Source organism: Pelophylax lessonae (assembly GCF_965119305.1).
Source record: "Pelophylax lessonae genome assembly, chromosome: 4".
Lineage (NCBI taxonomy): Eukaryota > Metazoa > Chordata > Amphibia > Anura > Ranidae > Pelophylax > Pelophylax lessonae.
Window position 1 is genome coordinate 88146953 of NC_138771.1, and position 21436 is coordinate 88168388.

At 45.5% G+C, this 21436-nt stretch overlaps 1 protein-coding gene across 7 annotated transcripts in view; it reads left to right on the forward strand.

Annotated features, from left to right (window-relative positions):
* The window catches only part of DMXL2 (Dmx like 2), a 429248-nt gene that overhangs the window by 251264 nt on the left and 156548 nt on the right, over positions 1–21436 (forward strand). For all 7 annotated transcript variants that reach the window (XM_082252816.1, XM_082252819.1, XM_082252821.1 and 4 more), the window contains exon 24: positions 2653–3710. In XM_082252816.1, coding sequence (XP_082108942.1) covers positions 2653–3710 — 1058 coding nt within the window. The remainder of the gene's footprint in view (positions 1–2652; positions 3711–21436) is intronic.

Consider the following 21436-nt stretch of genomic DNA (forward strand, 5'->3'; position numbering starts at 1 on the left):
CAGGCATCAGTGGTTCAGGTGGGCATGGGGGCTACGTGATTGTCTGTACACACATAAACAAAATTTTATAAGGTAGATGTACTTGCATCTTCGGATGCAGCGTTTAGCCGCAAAGTTTTGCAGGCTGCGGTTGCTGAGGCTTCCGCTTCTTGAGGGTGAAAATTGTTCCTGGTGGTGAGCTCCAGTTGTTCCTACGTTGAGCTCCTGTTGTTACCTGGTTGGCTATGTTTTAGCCTTGTTGGGAATTCTGAGTTTGCTGTTTATTTTCCCCACCCCTAATGTTGACACTGCTTTGGGACATCCCAATGGTCTGAAGACTTGAAGCTGTCTGTCAGTGAACGAAAGAGAAAACTGGATTTTTGTCTTACCATAAAATCCTTTTCTCTGGGGTTCACTGAGAGACACAGCACCCACCCCTCTGTTGGGGGTTGAGTTATTTGTTCTTCTGACACTGCTGGTTACAAACTGGAGTCCTACAGCAGGAAGTGGTGGTATACCCTCTGAGACTGCTCCAGGGGCGTAACCAAAAAGGTTCTGCCTAGTCATACTCCTGAAGAGAGAGCAGCAAAGCCCAATGGTCTTCAGATGTGAAGATGTGAAGCTGTGTCTGTCAGTGAACCTCAGAGAAAAGGATTTTACGGTAAGACAAAAAATCCAGTTTTTAAAACTATCGTTTTTACAGGAGCAGTGATTTTAATAATGCTTAAAGTGAAACAATAAATATGAAAAATTACTTTAAATATAGTGCTTAAGGGGTCTCCTGAATGTGCCTGTAAAGTGGTGCATCTGTACGATGTATGTAGCCTTTTGGAGCAATACTGACATTTCTAAAGGAAAAAAAATATAATTTAAACTTGCTTGCGGCTATAATGTATTGTTCGCCAAATAGTAAAAAAAAACTGGCGTGCCCCCCCCCCCCCCCAATCCATACCAGACCCTTATCCGAGTATGCAGCCTGGCAGGCCAAGATTAGAGGGGGGGAATAGCGGGCACCCCCCCCCCTCCTCCTGAACCATACCAGGTTGCTTGCCCTCAACATAGGGAGGATGCTTTGCGGTGCCCCCCAAAGCTCCTTGTCCCCATGTTAATGGGGACAAGCGCCTCTTCCCGACAACCCTGGGCTGTGGTTGTGGGGGTGGGGGGCTTATCAGAATCTGAAAGGTGAACTTACACTTTAAAGTGTATATAAACCCTAACAGTGATCTTCTCTTATTTCCTACCTTTTGGTTTGTTTAAATTTACTATTGAAAGTGTTTTATTACATCTGTTTGATAAGTGCATAAACAAACACCTGTTAATATTGACAGAAATTCAATATTGTCCTGTGTCTGCTCCAAGAGTCTGATTAGCCCTTTTAGTTCTTATCGTGGCACTACAGATCATTTGGCAGCCTAGGGTGTTGGTCTGAAAAGTTTAGCAAAAGACATTTGGGAGTACTGACAACACTCAGTCCACAAAAATGCTGTGTATTGTCAGTTTACAACAGAAATAAGGAACCTACTTGCACAGGATGTGTGAAATGTGCATGTCTTCCAGTGATAAACTGCGTATGTTTTTTGACACATGATTTAAGCAAGCTGTGTCTGTTACCCAGTCAACTGCCTGTAAGTCTTTGTGCTTCTTAAATGTTATTGTATCTGACAACTAAAAAAGAAAAAAATGCCCTGTGAGTAGGCTCTGCTGCATCACAGAATTCAGAGCCCGAACTACTAAAGTGCTGAGAGGGGAATGTTCATGAGGTGGAGTCAGTACAAGAATCACTGCTTGTTTGCAGCAAATTACCATGGGATATGTAGTCCTTAGAAATTGAAAGTAAACAGAGGAGTAGCATGCAGGGAATTCACAACATGAAAAAAGATTTATTTCAAGTAATTGTCAAAATTACAATTCTGACTGAAAAAAAAAAAAAAAAGAAAGTGTATGCTGTGATTATAGAACTCCTTTAAAAAGGAACGAAATGCTGAAAGATGTGCCCAGAAAAGACAGGCCAATGGTAAATAACATTTTACCAGTATTGCCTGTGGCCTAGCTGCAGTTGATTTTTCCCTGTTACTGACTTACAAAGTCTTGCTCTGCGCTGTGTCTACATAGAGGCAGCCATCTTGATAGAGGTGGTGCTTTTGTTTCCTTGCCTCCAGGTAAGGTGAACAGTACTGCAGTGATATATCATCAGATCTTCTGAGTTTACTAGTCAGCAGCAATATTGCCCAAGATCACACACTGCAGATATACAGCAATGAGACTGCAGGTACAGGAATGCCTAGACACACTCACATACCAGGAAGTGCACTGCTATTTTTAGCAGGAATTGCAGACAAAAGGAAGGTACATTTTTTGGGGCTTTCCCTAGGCTTAATTAACACTTCTGTTTGTTCCCTATAACATAGCAAATCTTCAGTTTTTGAGCTCAGGTCCACCTAAATGAAAATATATGAAACATGATAAATTTTAGTGGATATATATATATTTTTTTTTTGTAAACGGTTTTCTTTCAGCCTCCCTTACCTAAGCCTAGTGCATGTAACCTGTTAGGAACATTAAGTAAAAAGCCTTCTCCAACATGCTGCAATTCCGGCAGTGTAACAGCTGCCATGTGTAAAGGAACTTGTCACAATCAAATTAATTTGTACTTTTTTTTTATATTTATTTTAGTCCTCATCAAATCGTGCAACCCCGTGGTCTTCAGTTTTTACAACTACCTTCGGACTCATCCTCTGCTAATCCGCCGGCATTTTAATACCCCCGAAGCTACTTTTGTAACACCCAGCTTGAAAACTGACAAAAACTATGTAGATGAAATAAATCTTATTGAAAGGAAATTATTTTTTACCACTGCTAATGCTCATTTCAAAGTGGGGTGCCCTGTGCTTGCTTTAGAAGTTCTATCCAAGATTCCAAAACTAAGCAAATCAACCACTAACTATGAAGATCTGTTGAGCTTCAGTTCTGTTGGACAGGATAGTATGCATTCCATAGGCAAAGTTAACAATTTGGAAGAATTAAGCGAACCAGGTTGGATCACTCCAGCTTCAGTGGCAGCAAAAGACTCTTTAGCTGATTTTGACTGGGGTGCGCCAGTAGTGACAATTGAGGATGAACCTCTTCAGCTGGATTGGGAAGAAGACAAAGGGAGTGATGAAGATGATGGGGGATTAGTTTTAAAGAATTTGAACTTGGACCACAAAAGTCAAAGCCTAAAAGATATTAGTTCAGAAACGCCAACAGTGGACAATTGCGCACCGACTGGAAGTGAACCAGATGTAATTGCTGAACAGCTAAAATTCCGAGCATGCCTAAAAATTCTTATGACTGAGTTAAGAACGCTGGCTACAGGGCATGAGGTTGATGGTGGAAAATTGAGGTTTCAACTTTATAACTGGCTGGAGAAGGAAATTGCTGCAATGCACAAAATATTTAACCATAAAGCTGACAGCAAGGATTTCACCATTGAAACTCCACCTCCTACAGATATTTTGGATACCCAAGAAATCTCTGAAAAAGGTGATATTGGATCGTATGAACGTCACCAAATAGAACGTCGCAGATTACAAGCTAAGAGGGAACATGCTGAAAAGAGGAAATGGTGGCTGCAAAAGAACCAAGCTCTTCTAAGAGTATTTCTAAGCTACTGCAGTTTACATGGTGCACAAGGTGGCGGCTTAGCCTCTGTAAGAATGGAGCTAAAATTTTTGTTGCAAGAATCTCAGCAGGTAAGAAGAAGTTCTCATGTTTTATTTTTACCTAGTAGAGTCAATAAATTAGCATAATTGAGCCCATTTTATTTAAGTTGACTATCAATGAATACAAAGCTTCCTTTGATTGGTTGAGTTTGAGATTGTGACATCATCAGCCCACCTCTTTGACTCAGCCAATCAGAGGAAGCTTTGTATTCATTGGTGTCGCTCATACTAGTGCTATTTTCTTCCAGGCGTGAAACAGGAAGGTCTCCTTACGCACACAGAACTCAGTGCTGTATACTAAATGTAGCACACCCAGTGTTTTTCTAGCTTTGGGTAGAGTGGAGAAGGGATAGAACCTTTGTCAGGTTTTTATTGCTGTTTGTATCTCTGCTAGGGAGATTCACTGTCTATTTGTCCTGGTGACCAGTGTCTTCATTTAGTTTACTTTATCATTATTTAAAATCATTCTAAAAGTTTTGTATACTTATCTGCTTTTCGTAATGATATTGCACAGAGCCGATCCCTTACCTCTTCTTTGGCAGTCCCACACTGGCGCTGTCCTCTCTTCCTCCCTGCAACTGCCACCATACCAAGCGGTATGCTATTGGCTCACCCAGGCAAGCTCCTGAGGTGGGCCATGTTTGTCCATAGACACACACAGCCAAGCTTGGCCATTTCCCTCCTCTCAGAATTTGACTGACAGCAGCAGGTGCCTATGGCTCCCACTACTCTGTATATGCAGGCAAAGAGGAAAAGGAGCTACTAGCAGGGACAGTTCTGGATCATGGGCAGTGTCAGGTAAGAGTTTAAGGGTGCAGGGTAGGTGGGTTGAGGAAAGAAGACCTAGTGGAACATTTTCTTTACCTTAATACTGGTAATGCATTAATGTAAAAAGCATTTCGCCCTTTAGAACTATAAGTAAAATAAATCCAGAATTTTGAGCTATCACCAGAACTGGAATAGAGGAAAATATTCTAATGGTGACACTTGTTTCATTGACAAGTGAGGATTTACTTCTCTTTGAAGAGATTTCCTTTCACTTCCTGTTCAGAACAGGAAGTGAAGGGGAATCTCTTGGATAAGAAACAGGTGGAAAAAAGTTCACTGGGCTTTGACGATTCCCTGTAATACTTCATCATTACCAGGCAATTTTTCAGTTTTCTGTGCTGTAATAGTTTGACTGACAATTACTCGCTCATGCAACACTGTACCGAAACAAATTTTATATAACTTCTTTTGAGACACACAGAACTTGGAGCAGTGGCATTTATTAGCCGCTATTTTTTACAAAAATGCTATATAAAGAAAAAAAAAACAAAGATGTTGACAGTGCACTGGTTTCTCTTTCTTTTCAAATGAAAATTCCCTCAAAAGGCATTTGAAAGTGAACGCATCCAGGTTATTAAATTTTTTGCCAATGTATTTTATTTTTTTTAATAAATAACCATGCTCTTAGTTGGTTAAACATGGAATTTGTTAATACATTATTGTATCGGTTGTACTTGAGAAAGATAAGGTTGTAATTGAGGAAGATGAAGAAAACAGTTAACCACTTGCCGACTGCGCACAGTATATTTACTGCGGCAGTCGGCCCCGGCCAGGCAGAGTGACGTAGGCCTACGTCGCTCGCCTGTCACTCCTTCCAGAGCCAATAGCGGGCGGGCGCGCGCCCGCCGAGGCGCGCGCCCGCCTCGGCTCGTTCACGGAGGAGTGCGGGAGTATGACTGGCGGACCCGATGTCCGCCGGTCACACTACGATCGCCGCTACAGCGGGAGAAAGACAGAGCGGCTTGTGTAAACAAGCCACCTGTCAGTTCTCCCTGTGTAAAAGTGAAGATCAAACAGTTCTACTATGTAGAACTGTTGATCTTTGTTTTTACACTAGTAGACCTGTCCCTGCACAGTTAGAATCACGCCCCTAGGACACACTTAACCCCTCCCTGTCCAATACTGTTAACCCCTTCCCTGCCAGTGTCATTTTTGCAGTAACAGTGCATATATATAGCACTGATTACTGCAGTAATGTCACTGGTACCCCCAAAAGTGTCAAAAATGTCAGTCAAGGGTCCGATCTGTCCGCCGCAATGTCGCAGTACCGCAAAAAAAATCGCAGATCGCCGCCATTACTCGTTAAAAAAAAAAACACCAAAAATGACAAAAATCTTTCCCTTTGTTAGTAAACGCGATAACTTTTGCGCAAACCAATCAAAATACGCTTTTTGCGATTTTTTTTACCAAACATAGGTAGCGTAAAACAAATTGGCCGAAAATTTTAAAAAATTTTGATTTTTACATTTTTTTGGGGGGAATTTCATATAAAAAAAAGTGAAAAATATTGTTGTTTTTGCAAAAATTACGCTCTTTTTTTGTTTATAGCGCGTGATCAAAAAATCGCACAGGTGATCAAATACCACCAAAAGAAAGCTCTGTTTGTGGGAAAAAAAGGACGTGAAATTCGTTTAGGTACAGCGTCGCACGACCGCGCGATTGTCCGTTAAAGTCACGCAGTAAAAAATCGCAAAATAACCCCTGGTCTTTTAGCAGGAAAATCCTCCGGTGGTAAAGTGGTTAAGGAAGAGGTCACATACAATGGCAGCATGTAGATAAAGAGGTTTTATGTGCAGGGTAAGGGAGTTGAAGAGTTGATATGCAGGTCACTAGATAGACAGCATACTTACCAACAGTCCTGAATTTTCTGGGACAGTCCTGTTTTTCAGTTATGTGTTCTGCTGCATCTGTGTCCTGGCTTGTGTCTCGATATCCAGGATCAGTCAGTATAGTCTACAGACTTCTCCCTTTACAACAAAGGCTGCTCACCGCAAAGACTCCCCCCTCCACATCCTCCCTGTGCACAGTCCCTGCAAACTGTCTCTCTGCCCTGTTAACTCACACACCAGCATACCTCACCATACCAGCCTGTGCAGACCCCGCTTCTATCCCCACCCTACTCTCATCTCTGCATGTCTCGGATTGTGGGGACGCCGCTGGGCCTGGGATGCCCCCATGTATATGTCTATGGGATGTGTTCGCTCCTGCTGATATATCCTTTCTAATGCCCAGCATCACACTAGGTCAGGGGTCACCAAACATTCCTAACTTTCCTGCCTTTTATCAGTGGGAGGTATAGTGCCCCAAGGGCTTGGATAAAGGCAAGCAAAGGGCCACATCTTGCCCTCTGGGCTGCAGTTTGGAGACCCAAGGGTGTAAATCATATAAAATAATTTATTAATAAAAAATGATTGCACTCCTATATAACCAATGTTTTCTAAAGTACTCCACCGCCTTCTCCCCTCAGGTCTTTAGCAAGTAACAAACAAAGCTGCAACAAGGTAAGCATTGACAAAGTATTGCATAGACCAGAGGGAAAGTGGCGGTGAACATACTAACTAACTAAGGCCCTGTTCCCACCTGATGAGGGAATTGAAGCATCACCAGAAGTGTTTTAACACTTGGTGCAAGGATTTCCATTATATTCCATGACTCCCCTTCACACTTCAGCATAGTGTTGCTTGAACCTTTAAGCTTGTTGTTCAAAAACTACAGCTTCTTTTGCGGCATAGTCACACATTTGGCTCCAACAGGCTTCAATTGAGTACTTGAAAAATGAGCAGAGATGTTGTTTTGTTCCACTCGTGCTCCTTACAGGCTCACCCACAGTTTGTATAGGGTGCTGTAGTAAATTGGAGGATGGCACCACCATTGTAAAATAGGGATCTTCTCCAGCACAGCCTGTGGTGCCTGTTACTTTGTGACTAAAGGACAATATTACCACTATACCAAAATCTGGTGTTGAAGATTTATGAAAAATTTGCATAACACGCATTTTTTGCACATTTTGTTGCCTAGTAACCAGGTTTCCACTGGCTAAAATAAAAAAATAAACACTCACGCCTGAAATAAACATAGTCATTTAGCTCAGGGGTGAATGGTGCCTAACATATATGAGTATACAAAACTCACCCAAGCTCCCATATGAATGGTGTTAAGATAGAGTGCCAGTGCTCAGGCTAAAAAGTCCACTTTAGATAAATCCAACAAAAAGCCGACAACTTAGTGCTTCTTCTTAAAACAGGCTTTTATTAATGCACAACAGCAACAACAATGTCCATTGATGCTAACGCGTTTCAGCCTCAGCCTTCCTCATAGCATACATGGAAAAATAATAAAACCGAATTCCTAATGCAACCACTCCTAATTAAAATCCTAATAAGTATACAATTAAAACCATGTGAGAATGATCACACTGAGAGAAGAGATCCATTTATAGCCAGACTATGCTAGAGAAGCAGATAACATTTAACCATATAATATACAATCTACAACAATGGATGAATATCGAATCCTCATTGAATTACCATTCAAAACAATATAGATAAATGGAAACCTATTTGAGAAACAAATTAACATCCATTCTGTTGTTCATTCCAAGCGGTGTCCTAGTATAAAGAGTGTGGATCCACCACACCGCCCGCTGTAAAAGCATTTGATGCAGGTCACCCCCTCACATTGGTTACTTGATTTGTTCTAAACCAAGAAAGGAAAAATGATCAAGGCACCCTCCATGTACTGTTCTAAAGTGTTGGATACATTTTTTGCATTTGTATTCCAACTATCATTATAGTGTTCAGAGATCCTAGTTCTAAGGTATCTGATGGTACAACCTACATATTGTAGTCGACAAGCACAACATTCCACCAAGTACATCACAGTTTTAGAATTGCAATTAACGTAGGTTTTAACCTCGGTTTCCACTAGTGTGGCTACGAAGTCGTGCTACTTCTAGCACGACTTCGTAGCAAAAGTAAACCGCGGCTTCAGTTAGACTTGTCCCTCATATATAGAGGGAAGTCGCGCTCAAAAGTAGTACACGATTTACTTTTGAGGTCGCGGCAACTGAAGCCGCGGCAGTGGAAACGGGCCCCATTGAAAACAATGGGTTTTGACTTGCTGTGCGACTTGACATGTCAAGTCGCACCGCAAGTCGCACTAGTGGAAACCGAGCCTTAAGGGAATTTGATTTACCTGTGGAAAAAGAGGTAACCATTTTACTTTTTTTTTAATTAATACATTTTTATTGAAAAAACGTAAATATTACAAACAGACAAAACTTCACAGGTTTGTGGCTTGCGTGCCATATTACATGTTGTAGCACAAAAGAACTAAGAACTTGGAACTATAAAATAACAACCAATAATGTCGTGAATGCTGGTGAAGCAAGGAGGTGTATGACAATAAAATCATCCTCAGAGTGTAACCAATCACAAACCATATTCACTATCCAGTTGACAGATCCAAGTAGACATGTAAGTAATGTAACAGGGGAAGGAAGAAAGAAAGATGAAAGAGAGGAGGGAGCAAAAGAGGAGTGAAGGAGAGAGGTGTAGTGTAGTGGACCCCGGCTGAGATTCTTGAAAAGCCATTAAGCATAGAGACACAATTAACGTTACATCATCAATAAGTGAATAAATGCCAACAGTTGGACGGGGACATGAGATCCGAATATTCTTGTGTAGAAGTAAAGGCAAGCCAGCAGGCCCATATTTTATACGCAACAGAGGAGAGACCTTTGTGGAAATAGGTCAAATCTTCCATCCAATAGGTATGGTCTAGATTATGAAACCATTGTTGAAGGGTGGGGATAGTGGGTTGTGCCCAAAATCAGGGTATACGAGATTTCGCTGCATTCAGGAGATGAGGCGTAATGGAGCGCTTATATTGGCCGGCTGGCTCGTCTACACAGTGAAATCGAATTACCCAATAGTCTCTACAGATAGGGATACCTTGAATTTTTTCAATCCAATACAGAACCTCCGACCAAAAATCTTGTATCACAGGGCAGTGCCACCAGATGTGGGCTTGTGTGGCCTTGTTACCGCAGCCCCTCCAGCATTGGGCTGAGGTGAGCTGAAAGATACAATGGAGTGCTGCTGGGGTGAGATGCCAATGTGTCAACGGTTTGTAATTCATTTCAGCTGTTTTCGAAGAGGTGGATGTAGTATGAGCCAGTTGTAGAACCTTTGAGCATTGGTGAGAATACTCTGCAGCTTCCTTTCCTGGGTTTTTAGAAAATGAGGAACAGTTTGGGATCCAAGATCCTGAAGGGCCTTGTAGAATTGTGATAAGGTCCTTTGGAGGGGATCATGCGTGGGCAAAAATCTGTTCCACTGGGGTGAGGTTGGAGAAGGAACATAGTGGTCTTGGCAGCTGTTTGACCAAATGAGATAATTGGATATATCACCAGTGATCCATAATATTTGGAGGGGAGGAAGTAGTGTGGGTCCGTAATGGAGCAATATAATGATAGTTTGATCAAAGGTACCATTGTGCCTAGGGACCAATGTAAACGTAAACATAAAAGTAGGGACAAAGGTAGGAAATCGTCTAGCCATAAAAACAAAAAATCTGTTCATTTTGTTACAGCATATTCACAATACCATCAAATTGTAAACCTAATGAAACAATGTCTCCCGATCTTGTATTCGGATAAGTCCCTATATGACATTTTACAACAAGGCTGTAGCTTTTCTAGCAGACGGGCTCCTACATTGGGATCCCTTTTGTCCCCCAGCCTTTTTTTGCTCTAATCATTCTTCTCAAAAGTGTAGTGGGCTTGGTGTTCAGGGCTCATATCCCTGTGGCTATAGAACTTGTAAATAATGTAGTAAACATAAAAAGAGTAAAATGGTTACCTCTTTTTTTCACAGGTAAATCTTATTCCCTTAACCACCAGAGGATTTTGCTGTCTTACGTCCAGGCCACTTTTTGCGATTCGGCACTGTGCGACTTTAACTGACAATTGCGCAGTCATGCAACGTCATACCCAAACGATATTTACGTCCTTTTTTTTCCCACAAACGGAGCTTTCTTTTGGTGGTATTTGATCACCTGTGCGATTTTCATTTTCTGCGATATTTTAAAAAAAGCGACAATTTTGAAAAAATAACAATATTTTTCTACTTTGACAGTTAAAAAATATCCAATATATTCAATTTTTGTCATATATTTAGGCCAAAATGTATTTAGCTGCATGTCTTTGACAAAAAAAATTCTCAATGAGCGTATTTTTAACCGCTTTATGACCGGAAGGTTTTACCCCATTCCTGACCAGGCCATACTTTGCGATTCTGCACTGTGTTACTTTAACGGACAATTGCGCGGTCGTGCGACGCTGTACCCAAATTTTTCCCCACAAATAGAGCTTTCTTTTGGTGGTATTTGATCACCTGTGCGATTTTTACTTTTTGCGCTATAAACAAAAAAAGAGCCACAATTTTGAAAAAATAACAATATTTCTCTTACGTCCTCCGACAGTCGCCGCCTCTTCATATTCGTCACATATGGGGTATTAGACTTTGCTCCGAAGGAGTAGCTAGGCAACAGAATATGTTAACATTAAAGCTTTTAACATATCCCACCCTCAAGGGGTGGTCCCCTCAGTCAATACCCTCCTACTTCCTGCAACCATATCGCAGTTTCAATGTCTAGCTTGTCAGGAGTAGCTGGCTCTCTCTGTGCTGGGGCTTTGTGCCCCAGACTCTTTCTTCTTTTTTGATTTTTTGTTTGAGTTTTCTCTCTACCTTTACTTAGCTGTTCTTTTTGTCAGCATTAGTTAGTTCTTCGGATGAAGAGGATCATGCGGGCTGGGTCTCGGGCTGATCCCCCTGGTCGCAGGTCGTGGGTCAGTGGCTTCCCAGCCTGCCATCGAGCGTTCAGCCAGGTAACGCTCCTGGCACAGTGAACGACCCATCCCTGTTCGGTGCAGGGATGATTGGTGAGGTGGCTACCTCAATGGACGCTGTGCGGTTTCTTAACCCCCATTCTGTGCGTCTTGTATGCGACTCTCCCTGCCTCATGTGCAGCGGCTTGTTCGCCTGTGCGGGTCCCCCACGCCATTGTGAGGTAAGTGTATCTGTGTGGGGACCTGTCTGTCTGGGGGGGTGTCAGTCTGGGACTGTGTAACCTGCCTCTGTTCTCACTGTTTGTCTCCCTATCACTCGGCTGCATGCTGTGGGCTGCAAGGGGGGGGGAAGTTGTGTGACACTGTGTGTGTCAGCCTTGTCAGTGTGAGAAGCTGTGTGCTGTGGGGCATGTTTTGTGGCATGTTTGGGCACTATACAGCGATCGCTGAGGCGATCTAACATGTTTTTTTATACATGGATAACGTGTGCATTACTGTACTGTGGAGCGGCGGTTTCGGCGCCAAAGGCGCCATTTTGCCTACACTCGCTCCGGCCGCATGTTCTACATGCATGGCGGCCATTTTCTTGTAGCCTCCCATAGGCTTTAATAGAGCGCCCTGGCCGCATCACTTCCTCTTCTCCAGGAAACACCGATCGAGGCAGCAGCAGCGGCGAGGGTCTCCTCAGGTTATATCCTTCTTATCCATTGCCTGTGTCAGTTTTATTGTCCCTGTGGGGGTCTCATTGTGCTTGTGTGTGGTGCGGTGGGCTGCGCTCGCCGCGCTTGTTAAAGGGGCAGTTAACCCTTTATTATCCGGCATTTGATATTGGGGCAATGGATTCTCAGGAGGGCAAATTTCCTACCGCCTTGGTGGAAAGCCAGGGGACCGCTGTTTCCCCCCCAGGGGGGGATTTAGCCACTATTGTGGCTGGCCTTGCTGCTCAGGTGCAGATGCTGGTGGCTGCTCAATCTACTAAGAGACCCAGAGTTTCTCTTTCCTCTGATTCTGAGGGTGAAGGTGATGGGGCTGTTATAGCGGGGGCCTCCTTATCGGGGTCCCGCTCCTCCCTGGATCTAGTGGGGTCCGAGGTGGAGGCTGAAGTTGAAGGGGTTGATAATTCTCCCCCTGCTTCGCCTGAAGAGCTTGCAATCATGGATGAATTGATTGCTTCCATAAAACAAACGCTGCGTTTGCAGGATGAAGTGTGTCCCCCCGCTGCCTTGGCGGCTTATGGGACGCAGAGAAAAACGCAGGACGCCGCAGGTTTTTCCCTGCAATGATGATTTTCAGCGCGCTGTTAGGGAACAATGGCGCAATCTACGCAAACCTTTTGCTGTACCAAGTAGGTTCAAGCTGCGTTATCCTTTCTCGCCTTCCACTGATGAAAGGTGGTGTGTGCCACCCCCAGTGGATCACGCAATTGCGGTTTTAAACAAATCCACTGCGATTCCTGCAGAGGATTCTCCTGTGTTCCGTGATGCCACGGATAGGAGATTGGAGTCTCTTGCCCGTCATACTTATTCTGTTACGGGTTCTATGCTTAAGGCTCTGTTTGCCTCTCTCATGGCGGCCCAGGCTGTCGCAAGTTGGACGCAGATGCTTAGGCGCGTCCTAGTGGCCGATTCGGCCTCGCCGGCGACCCTGGATATGGTGGATCAAGTCCACCAGGGTGTCATGTATCTGTGTGATGCGGACTTGGACTTAGTCCCGTTGGCTGCACGTGTGCACAGCGTGGCGGTGTTGTCTCGCCGCCTGGTTTGGTTGAAATGTTGGTCGGTGGACCAATCTTCACGTAAGACCTTAGCCAATCTGCCTTATGATGGGTCTCGCCTTTTTGGGGAGTCCTTGGATGTGTTGATTAAGGGGATCACCGGAGGTAAGAGCACTCTCTTGCCCCATTTCCCAAAGGCTAAGGGGGCTTCTGGGAAGAAGCATGCTAATTTTTGGCCCCCTCAGGGGTCCTTTCGTGCCTTTCGGTCGCACTACAAGGGCAAACCGTTCAAAGGTCAAGGCTCTCAGAAGAAGCCCTGGTCTGGAAAACAGAAGTCCGGTCAATCCGGATCCGCAGCCCATAACAGTGCGCCCTGAAGGGGCGCCCTCACCCAGTTTTGGGGTGGGGGGACGCTTGCTCGGTTTTCTTCAACCCTGGTTGGCCCGCGTGCGGGACAGATGGGTTCAGGAGATCGTTCGATCTGGTTACAAGATCGAGTTTCTCTCTCGGCCGGAGAGCAGATTTTTTCCCTCAAATCTTCAACTGTCTCCAGAGCGTTTACGGGACCTGCACCTGGCGGTGCGGGACCTGAGGGCTCAGGGAGTGGTGGTTCCGGTGCCTCATCGGGACAGATTTCGGGGGTTTTATTCCAATCTGTTCACCGTGCCCAGGAAGGAGGGCAAGGTTCGTCCAATTCTGGACTTGAAGGCTCTGAACCGCTCTGTGCGGGTTCGCAAGTTCCGCATGGAATCCCTGCGGTCGGTGGTGGCTGCCCTGGTTCCGGGGGAATTCATGGCCTCCATCGATTTGAAGGATGCGTATCTTCACATCCCCATTTTCGAGGGTCACCAGAGGTACCTTCGATTCGCCATTGCGGAGGATCACTACCAGTTCGTGGCGTTGCCTTTTGGTCTCGCCTCGGCTCCGCGGGTCTTCACCAAGGTGCTTGCACCGGTTCTGGCATTATTGAGGGCCCAGGGCATTTCTGTCCTGGGGTATCTGGACGACATTCTGGTTCGGTCTGCGACCAGCCAGGGTCTGGAGAAGGACCTGTCTGTCACGATGCAAACTCTGCAGGAGTTTGGTTGGACGATAAATTTTCCAAAGTCGACACTGAGTCCGTCGGTTCGTCTTCCCTACCTGGGAATGATCCTGGACTCGGTGCAGGCGAAGGTCTTCCTGCCGGAAGACAAACTCAGAACTCTTCAGGAGGAAGTCAGGTCCCTCAGGGACGTTCCGCACTCGTCTCTGCGGACGTGCATGAGATGTCTGGGATTGATGGTCTCGGCCTTCGAGGCGATTCCCTTCGCCCAGTTTCACACGCGGGGTCTCCAAGCGGAGATCCTGTCCATGTGGGACGGGCGACCTCAATCTCTGGATCTTCAAATCTCGTTGAGTCATCGCACCAGAAGAGACCTTCTGTGGTGGCTCCAGTCCCCGATGGTGTCCGGGGGCAAGTTGTTTCGTCCTATCTCGTGGACGGTAATCACCACGGATGCCAGCCTGTCGGGCTGGGGTGGTGTTCTGGGCGTTCTGTCCGCCCAGGGGACTTGGTCGGAGGGGGGAGTCCTCCCTTCCGATCAACATTCTGGAATTGCGTGCGATAAATCTCTGTCTTCATCGCTGGACGGACCGGCTGCAGGGCTGCCCGGTTCGGGTGCAGACGGACAATGCCACGGCGGTGGCCTACATCAACCACCAAGGGGGCACCAGGAGTGCCCGAGCGGCTCGAGAAGTGGCCGACATTCTGTCTTGGGCCGAGACTCATGTCCCGGCGATAACGGCGGTTCACATTCCAGGGGTGGAGAACTGGCAGGCGGACTATCTGAGTCACCAGACTCTGGATCAGGGGGAATGGTCTCTCCACCCGGCTGTCTTCCAGATGTTGTGCGCGAAGTGGGGTCTTCCAGATGTGGACCTGTTCGCGTCTCGTCTCAACAACAAGGTGAGAAGGTTCGTGGCAAGGACGCGCGACCCTCGGGCAGACGCGTCGGACGCGTTAGTGGCCCCGTGGCATCAGTTCAAGCTGATGTACGCGTTTCCACCGATTCAGTTGCTGTCCAGGTTCCTTCGCAGGTTACGCTCGGAACGCAGCACGGTGATTCTTGTGGCACCGGACTGGCCTCGCCGGTCCTGGTACGCAGACCTCGTGAATCTGGCGGTCGACGCCCCGTGGCGTCTGCCTCTTCGAGACGATCTCCTGTCTCAAGGGCCGATATACCATCCTGCTTTACAGTCGCTGGCTTTGACGGCCTGGCTGTTGAGACCGAGGTCCTGAAGGAGAAGGGTCTCTCCCCAGAGGTCGTTCATACCTTGATCAACGCGAGGAAGTCTTCCTCGGGGAAGGTTTATTACCGTACTTGGAAGGCCTATTTTGCCTGGTGTGAGTCCAGGGGGTTTTCACCCCGCACGTACTCGGTTTCCCGAGTGCTGTCCTTCCTTCAAACGGGTGTCGATCAGCGTTTGGCGCTGGCTACGATAAAGGGTCAGGTGTCTGCGCTGGCCGTTCTGTTTCAACGTCCCGTGGCTTCCAACTCCTTGGTTGGCACTTTTGTTCAGGGAGTGCGGCATCTGGTTCCTCCTAGGAGGGATCCTCTGCCCCCTTGGGACTTGAATCTCGTTCTATCTGTGTTACAACGTGCTCCTTTTGAACAGATCAGGGAGATCTCGTTGTCTATGTTGTCCAAAAAGGTCGCCTTTTTGGTTGCGATCACTTCGGCTCGCAGAGTGTCGGAGCTGGCGGCTTTGTCCTGCAAGTCTCCGTATCTGGTTGTTCATTTGGATAAGGTGGTCTTGCGACCTAATCCTTCTTTTCTTCCGAAGCGAGTTTCGGAATTCCATCTTAATGAAGATATTGTCTTGCCTTCGCTGTGCGCGAAGCCTAAACATCCAAAGGAGGTGAGACTACATTCTTTGGATGTTGTTCGGGCGATAAGGGTTTACCTTAAATCGACTGATTCCTTTCGAAAGACGGACTCCTTGTTTGTTCTTCCAGAGGGTCCTCGGAAGGGCATGGCGGCGTCGGCCTCTACCATCGCCAAATGGATCAGGCAGACCATTGAACAGGCCTATGCTTTGCAGGGGAAGGTTCCCCCTGTGCCTGTGTAGGCGCATTCTACTAGATCTCTGAGTACGTCTTGGGCCTGTCGTCATGGGGCTTCTGTAGCCCAGGTGTGTAAGGCGGCGACCTGGTCGACCGTGCACACTTTCACAAAATTCTACAAAGTAGATGTTCAGGCATCGGCGGATGCTTCCTTTGGCCGCAAGGTTCTTAGTGCGGCAATTCCCTAGGGTCCCTTGTTGGGGACCTCTGGCTGTTGGGATAAGTTTTTTATCCCCTGGTTATTTGTCTTTTCCTGGGTTGTTGCTCCTGTTGAGCAATTATTTTTCCTGTAGCCCAGCTGGTTTCCTTCCTTTTGGTAATGTTCCTTTCTTTGATGCGGAGACTGCGTTGCCTTTCGGCGCGAATGCGTTTCCCACCCCTCATGTTTGCACTGCTTTGGGACGTCCCCATATGTGACGAATATGAAGAGGCGGCGACTGTCGGAGGACGTAAGAGAAAACGGAATTTTTGTAAAATCTTACCTGTAAAATTCCTTTCTCTGAGTCCTCCGACAGTCGCCGCCCCCGCCCCTCTTTTGGGGTTTGGTTGTATACTCTACTGCTATTCCACTGAAACTGAGATATGGTTGCAGGAAGTAGGAGGGTATTGACTGAGGGGACCACCCCTTGAGGGTGGGATATGTTAAAAGCTTTAATGTTAACATATTCTGTTGCCTAGCTACTCCTTCGGAGCAAAGTCTAATACCCCATATGTGACGAATATGAAGAGGCGGCGACTGTCGGAGGACTCAGAGAAAGGAATTTTACAGGTAAGATTTTACAAAAATTCCGTTTTTTCAAATTTTTTTTTTTATATGAAATTCGCCCCCCCCAAAAATGTAAAAATCTAAAATTTTTATCATTTTAGGCCAATTTGTTTTCTGCTACATATTTTTGGTTAAAAAAATCGCAATAAGCTTATTTTGATTGGTTTGCGCAAAAGTTATCGCAGCTACTAACTACGGGAAATTTATGTCATTTTTATTGTTTTTTTTTTTTTTAACTAGTAATAGCGGCGATCAGCAATTTTTTTTTTTTGCGGGACTGCGACATTGCGGCGGACAGATCGGACCCTTGACTGACATTTTTGACACTTTTGGGGGTACCAGTGACATTACTACAGTATTCAGTGCTATACATATGCACTGTTACTGTAAAAATGACACTGGCAGGGAAGGGGTTAACTTTTATTGGTGATCAAGGGGTTAATGTATGCCTGGTGCTTACTAACGTGTGTGGGGGGAGGAGACTGAGTGACACAGGGACAGATCACAGGTTAAGCTATGCTGAACCCTGCAATCTGACCCTGCCTGTCACTTAGGAGATCCGCCCGCTTTGTTTACACAAGCGGGCGGATTTCCACACTCGATCCATGACGATCAGGGAAGAGCAGCAGTAATCACCGCCGCTCCTCCCCTGGCCCGACTCCCGCTGTAACTGAATATAGCGGGAGTAAGCCTCCGGCGGCGCGCGCGTGTCGCCCACAAGGGGAGGAGTCCAGCGACGTAGGTCTACATCGCTGGACGGGAACGAGCCACTCTGCCGCAGTACAGTCAACGTGACTGGTCGGCAAGTGGTTAAAACCTACGTTAATTGCAATTCTAAAACAGTGGTGTACTTGGTGCAATGTAGTGCTTGTCGACTACAGCAGTGGTCCTCAACTCCGGTCCTCAGGGCCCACTAACAGGCCAGATTTTAAGTATTACCTTGGAGAGATGCAGACTAGAGTACTGCAATCACTGAGCAGCAAATTATATCACCTGGGATGTATTTCAGTTATCTTGCAAACCTGGCCTGTTAGTGGACCCTGAGGACCAGGGTTGAGGACCAATGGACTACAGTATGTAGGTTGTACCATCAGACTGAGGGGTCATTGGCAGCATTTAAGCACTACAAAGAGTGTAATAAGAAATGTAAAGACGAAATCAGGGCGGCTAAAATAGAACACGAGAGACATATAGCGGAGGAGAGCAAAAAGAACCCCAAGAAGTTCTTTAAGTATATAAACAGTAGGAAAGCGAGGCCAGAGCACATTGGCCCCATAAAAGATGATAAAGGAAAAATGGCCACTGAGGACAGAGAAAAGGCGGAAGTGTTAAATAATTTATTTTCTTCAGTCTTCACAAAGGAATCGGGGGGCTACACGAACCCAGCTTGTAAGGCCGAATTAAATAATACACCTCAGGAAGTGCCGCCATGGCTAACAGAGGATAGACTTAGAGCTAAACTAGAGAAACTTAACATAAATAAATCCCCGGGACCGGATGGCTTGCACCCGAGGGTTCTTAATGAGCTCAGCCAGGTGATTGCCAGACCGTTATTCTTGATCTTTAAGAATAGTTTACAGACAGGTATGGTGCCAGCTGATTGGAAAAAAGCCAACGTGGTACCAATATTTAAAAAGGGGCCGAGATATATCCCGGGTAACTATAGGCCGGTCAGCCTAACATCAGTAGTCTGCAAGATTTTGGAGGGGATGTTAAGGGACCACATACAAGACTTTAGTAATGAAAACGGTATTATAAGTAGTAATCAGCATGGATTCATGAAAAATCGTTTGTGCCAAACCAATCTATTAACCTTCTACGATGAAGTGAGCTGCCACCTAGATAAAGGTAAGCCTGTGGATGTGGTGTATCTGGACTTTGCAAAGGCCTTTGACACCGTTCCCCACAAACGCTTACTGCACAAACTAAGGAAGGTAGGTATGGACCATAAGGTGAGTACCTGGATAGAGAACTGACTCCAGGGGAGAGTACAGAGGGTGGTGATTAATGGGGAGTACTCGGATTGGGCGGGTGTGGAAAGTGGGGTCCCCCAGGGTTCTGTCCTGGGACCAATCCTGTTTAATTTATTCATAAATGATCTGGAGGAGGGGATATCGAGTACAATCTCAGTATTTGCGGATGATACTAAATTAGGCATGCCAATATCTTCTATGCAGGATGTGGAAACCTTGCAAGCGGACCTGAACAAAATAACGGGGTGGGCAACTACATGGCAGATGAGATTTAATGTTGAAAAATGTAAAGTAATGCACTTGGGGGCCAGAAACCAGAAAGCAAGCTACTCACTAGGGGGGGAACCTCTGGGTGAGTCTAGGATGGAAAAGGACCTGGGGGTACTGGTAGACAACAGGCTTGGCAGTGGCATGCAATGCCAAGCCGCCGCAAGCAAAGCCAACAGAATACTGGGTTGTATAAAAAAGGGGATTCACTGCAGAAATAAAGAGATTATTCTCCCGCTCTACAAGACTCTGGTCCGGCCACATCTGGAGTATGCTGTCCAGTTCTGGGCACCGGTCCTCAGAAAGGATGTGCTGGAACTGGAGAAAGTCCAGAGAAGGGCAACAAAAATAATTAGGGGAATGGAGGACATCAGCTATGAGGAAAGACTACAAGCACTGAACCTATTCTCTCTGGAGAAGAGACGATTGAGGGGGGATATGATATCAATGTACAAATACTGTACTGGCGACCGGAGCATAAGGAACAAACTATTCAGAGAAAGGAGATACAATAAGACACGTGGCCACTCGCTAAAACTTGAGGAAAGGGGGTTTAACCTTAAAGTGCGTAAGGGGTTCTTCACTGTAAGAGCGGTAAGGATGTGGAATTCTCTTCCACAAGCAGTCGTATCAGCAGGGAGCATTGATAGTTTCAAAAAACTATTAGATGGACACCTTAAAGACCACAACATACAGGGGTATACAATGTACGGTTAAAAGCAAACACACACATACATCATAGGTTGAACTGGATGGACTGATGTCTTTTTTCAACCTCACTAACTATGTAACTATGTAACCTTAGAACAGGGGTCAGGAACCTTTTTGGCTGAGAGAGCCACGAACACCACATATTTTCAAATGTAATTCCGTGAGAGCCATACACTATATTTCAGGGGTCGGGAACCTTTATTTAAGTAAGTAACGCAGTGACGAATTGCAAAAAATGGCCTGGTCATTAAGGGGGTAAAATCTTCCAGGGCTGAAGTGGTTAAAGGAGCTGAAATATTAAAGTTGACTTCCCCTGTTCACACTAGTGCGATTTGCAGGGCACGACAATGGAAAGGAGAAATAACCTTAGCGCAAACAGAGTGGATGTGTAGCCCATATATGCCAAAATGTCAATGTCTGGGGAAATGTTATTAAAAAATTCCACTGTATATACGGCTGCAGGCCTGCAGCACTTCTTCAGTGAGGGAATTGGGAGCCTCTATAAACTGTGAATAAAATATAAAAAAGAAGGAGCAGGCTAGCCTATAATTTTTTGCTTTCTGTGCTTCCCTGTCTCAACTTAATAATTGCAAAATACTCTTTCTGAAAGAGTATTTGCAATTACTTGAGACAGGGAAAGCACAGAACGCAAAATATTTACACTGACGAGTCTGACTGACCTGTCGCTTCAGGACCTCCCTCGGCTCTACGCTGAGACTGCGCTGCCGCCTGGAGAAGAGGGAGGTGGCCAGTGGTGGGTGGAGTAAATTTAGGAGCAGAGGAGGAATTTGACCATTGCCCTCGCCCTCCCACTGTCACGTGACGTGCTGACATCACGTGACATCACTGGTTGCTAGACGCCAAGCAACATACTAGCAACCAGTGTGGCCGCAGCGCACAGGCATGGACTCGACTCTGGGCTAATAATGATATACTCTTAGCAGGAGACACTATTTGTCTGCGAGCCAGATGCAGCCATCAAAAGAGCCACGTCTGGCTCGCGAGCCATAGGTTCCCTACCCCTGCCTTAGAACTAGGATCTTTGAAAACTATAATGATACTTTGAATACAAATGCAAAAATTTTTTCAAATGTATCTAAACACTTTAGGAGGGTGCCTTGATCATTTTTCCTTTCTTGGTTTAGAGCAATTTAAGAAACCAATGAGTGGGGGTGACCTGCATCGAATGCTTTTACAGCGGGAGGTGTGTGTTTGTTTCTCAAATAGGTTTCTATTTATCTATATTGTTTTGAATGTTAATTTAATGAGGATTCGATATTCATCCATTGTTGCATATTGTATATTATATGGTTAAATGTTCTCTGCTTCTCTAGCATAGTCTGACTATTACAGGATCTCTTCTCTGTGTGATCATTCTCACATGGTTTTAATTGTATACTAATTAGGATTTTAATTCGGCAAGCCACCCTAGTTAATGAGAGTGGTTGCATTAGGAAACATTTATATGTGGTTTTATATTTTTCCATGTATGCTATGAGGAAGGCTGAGGCGGAAACACGTTGGCATCAATGGACATTGTAGTT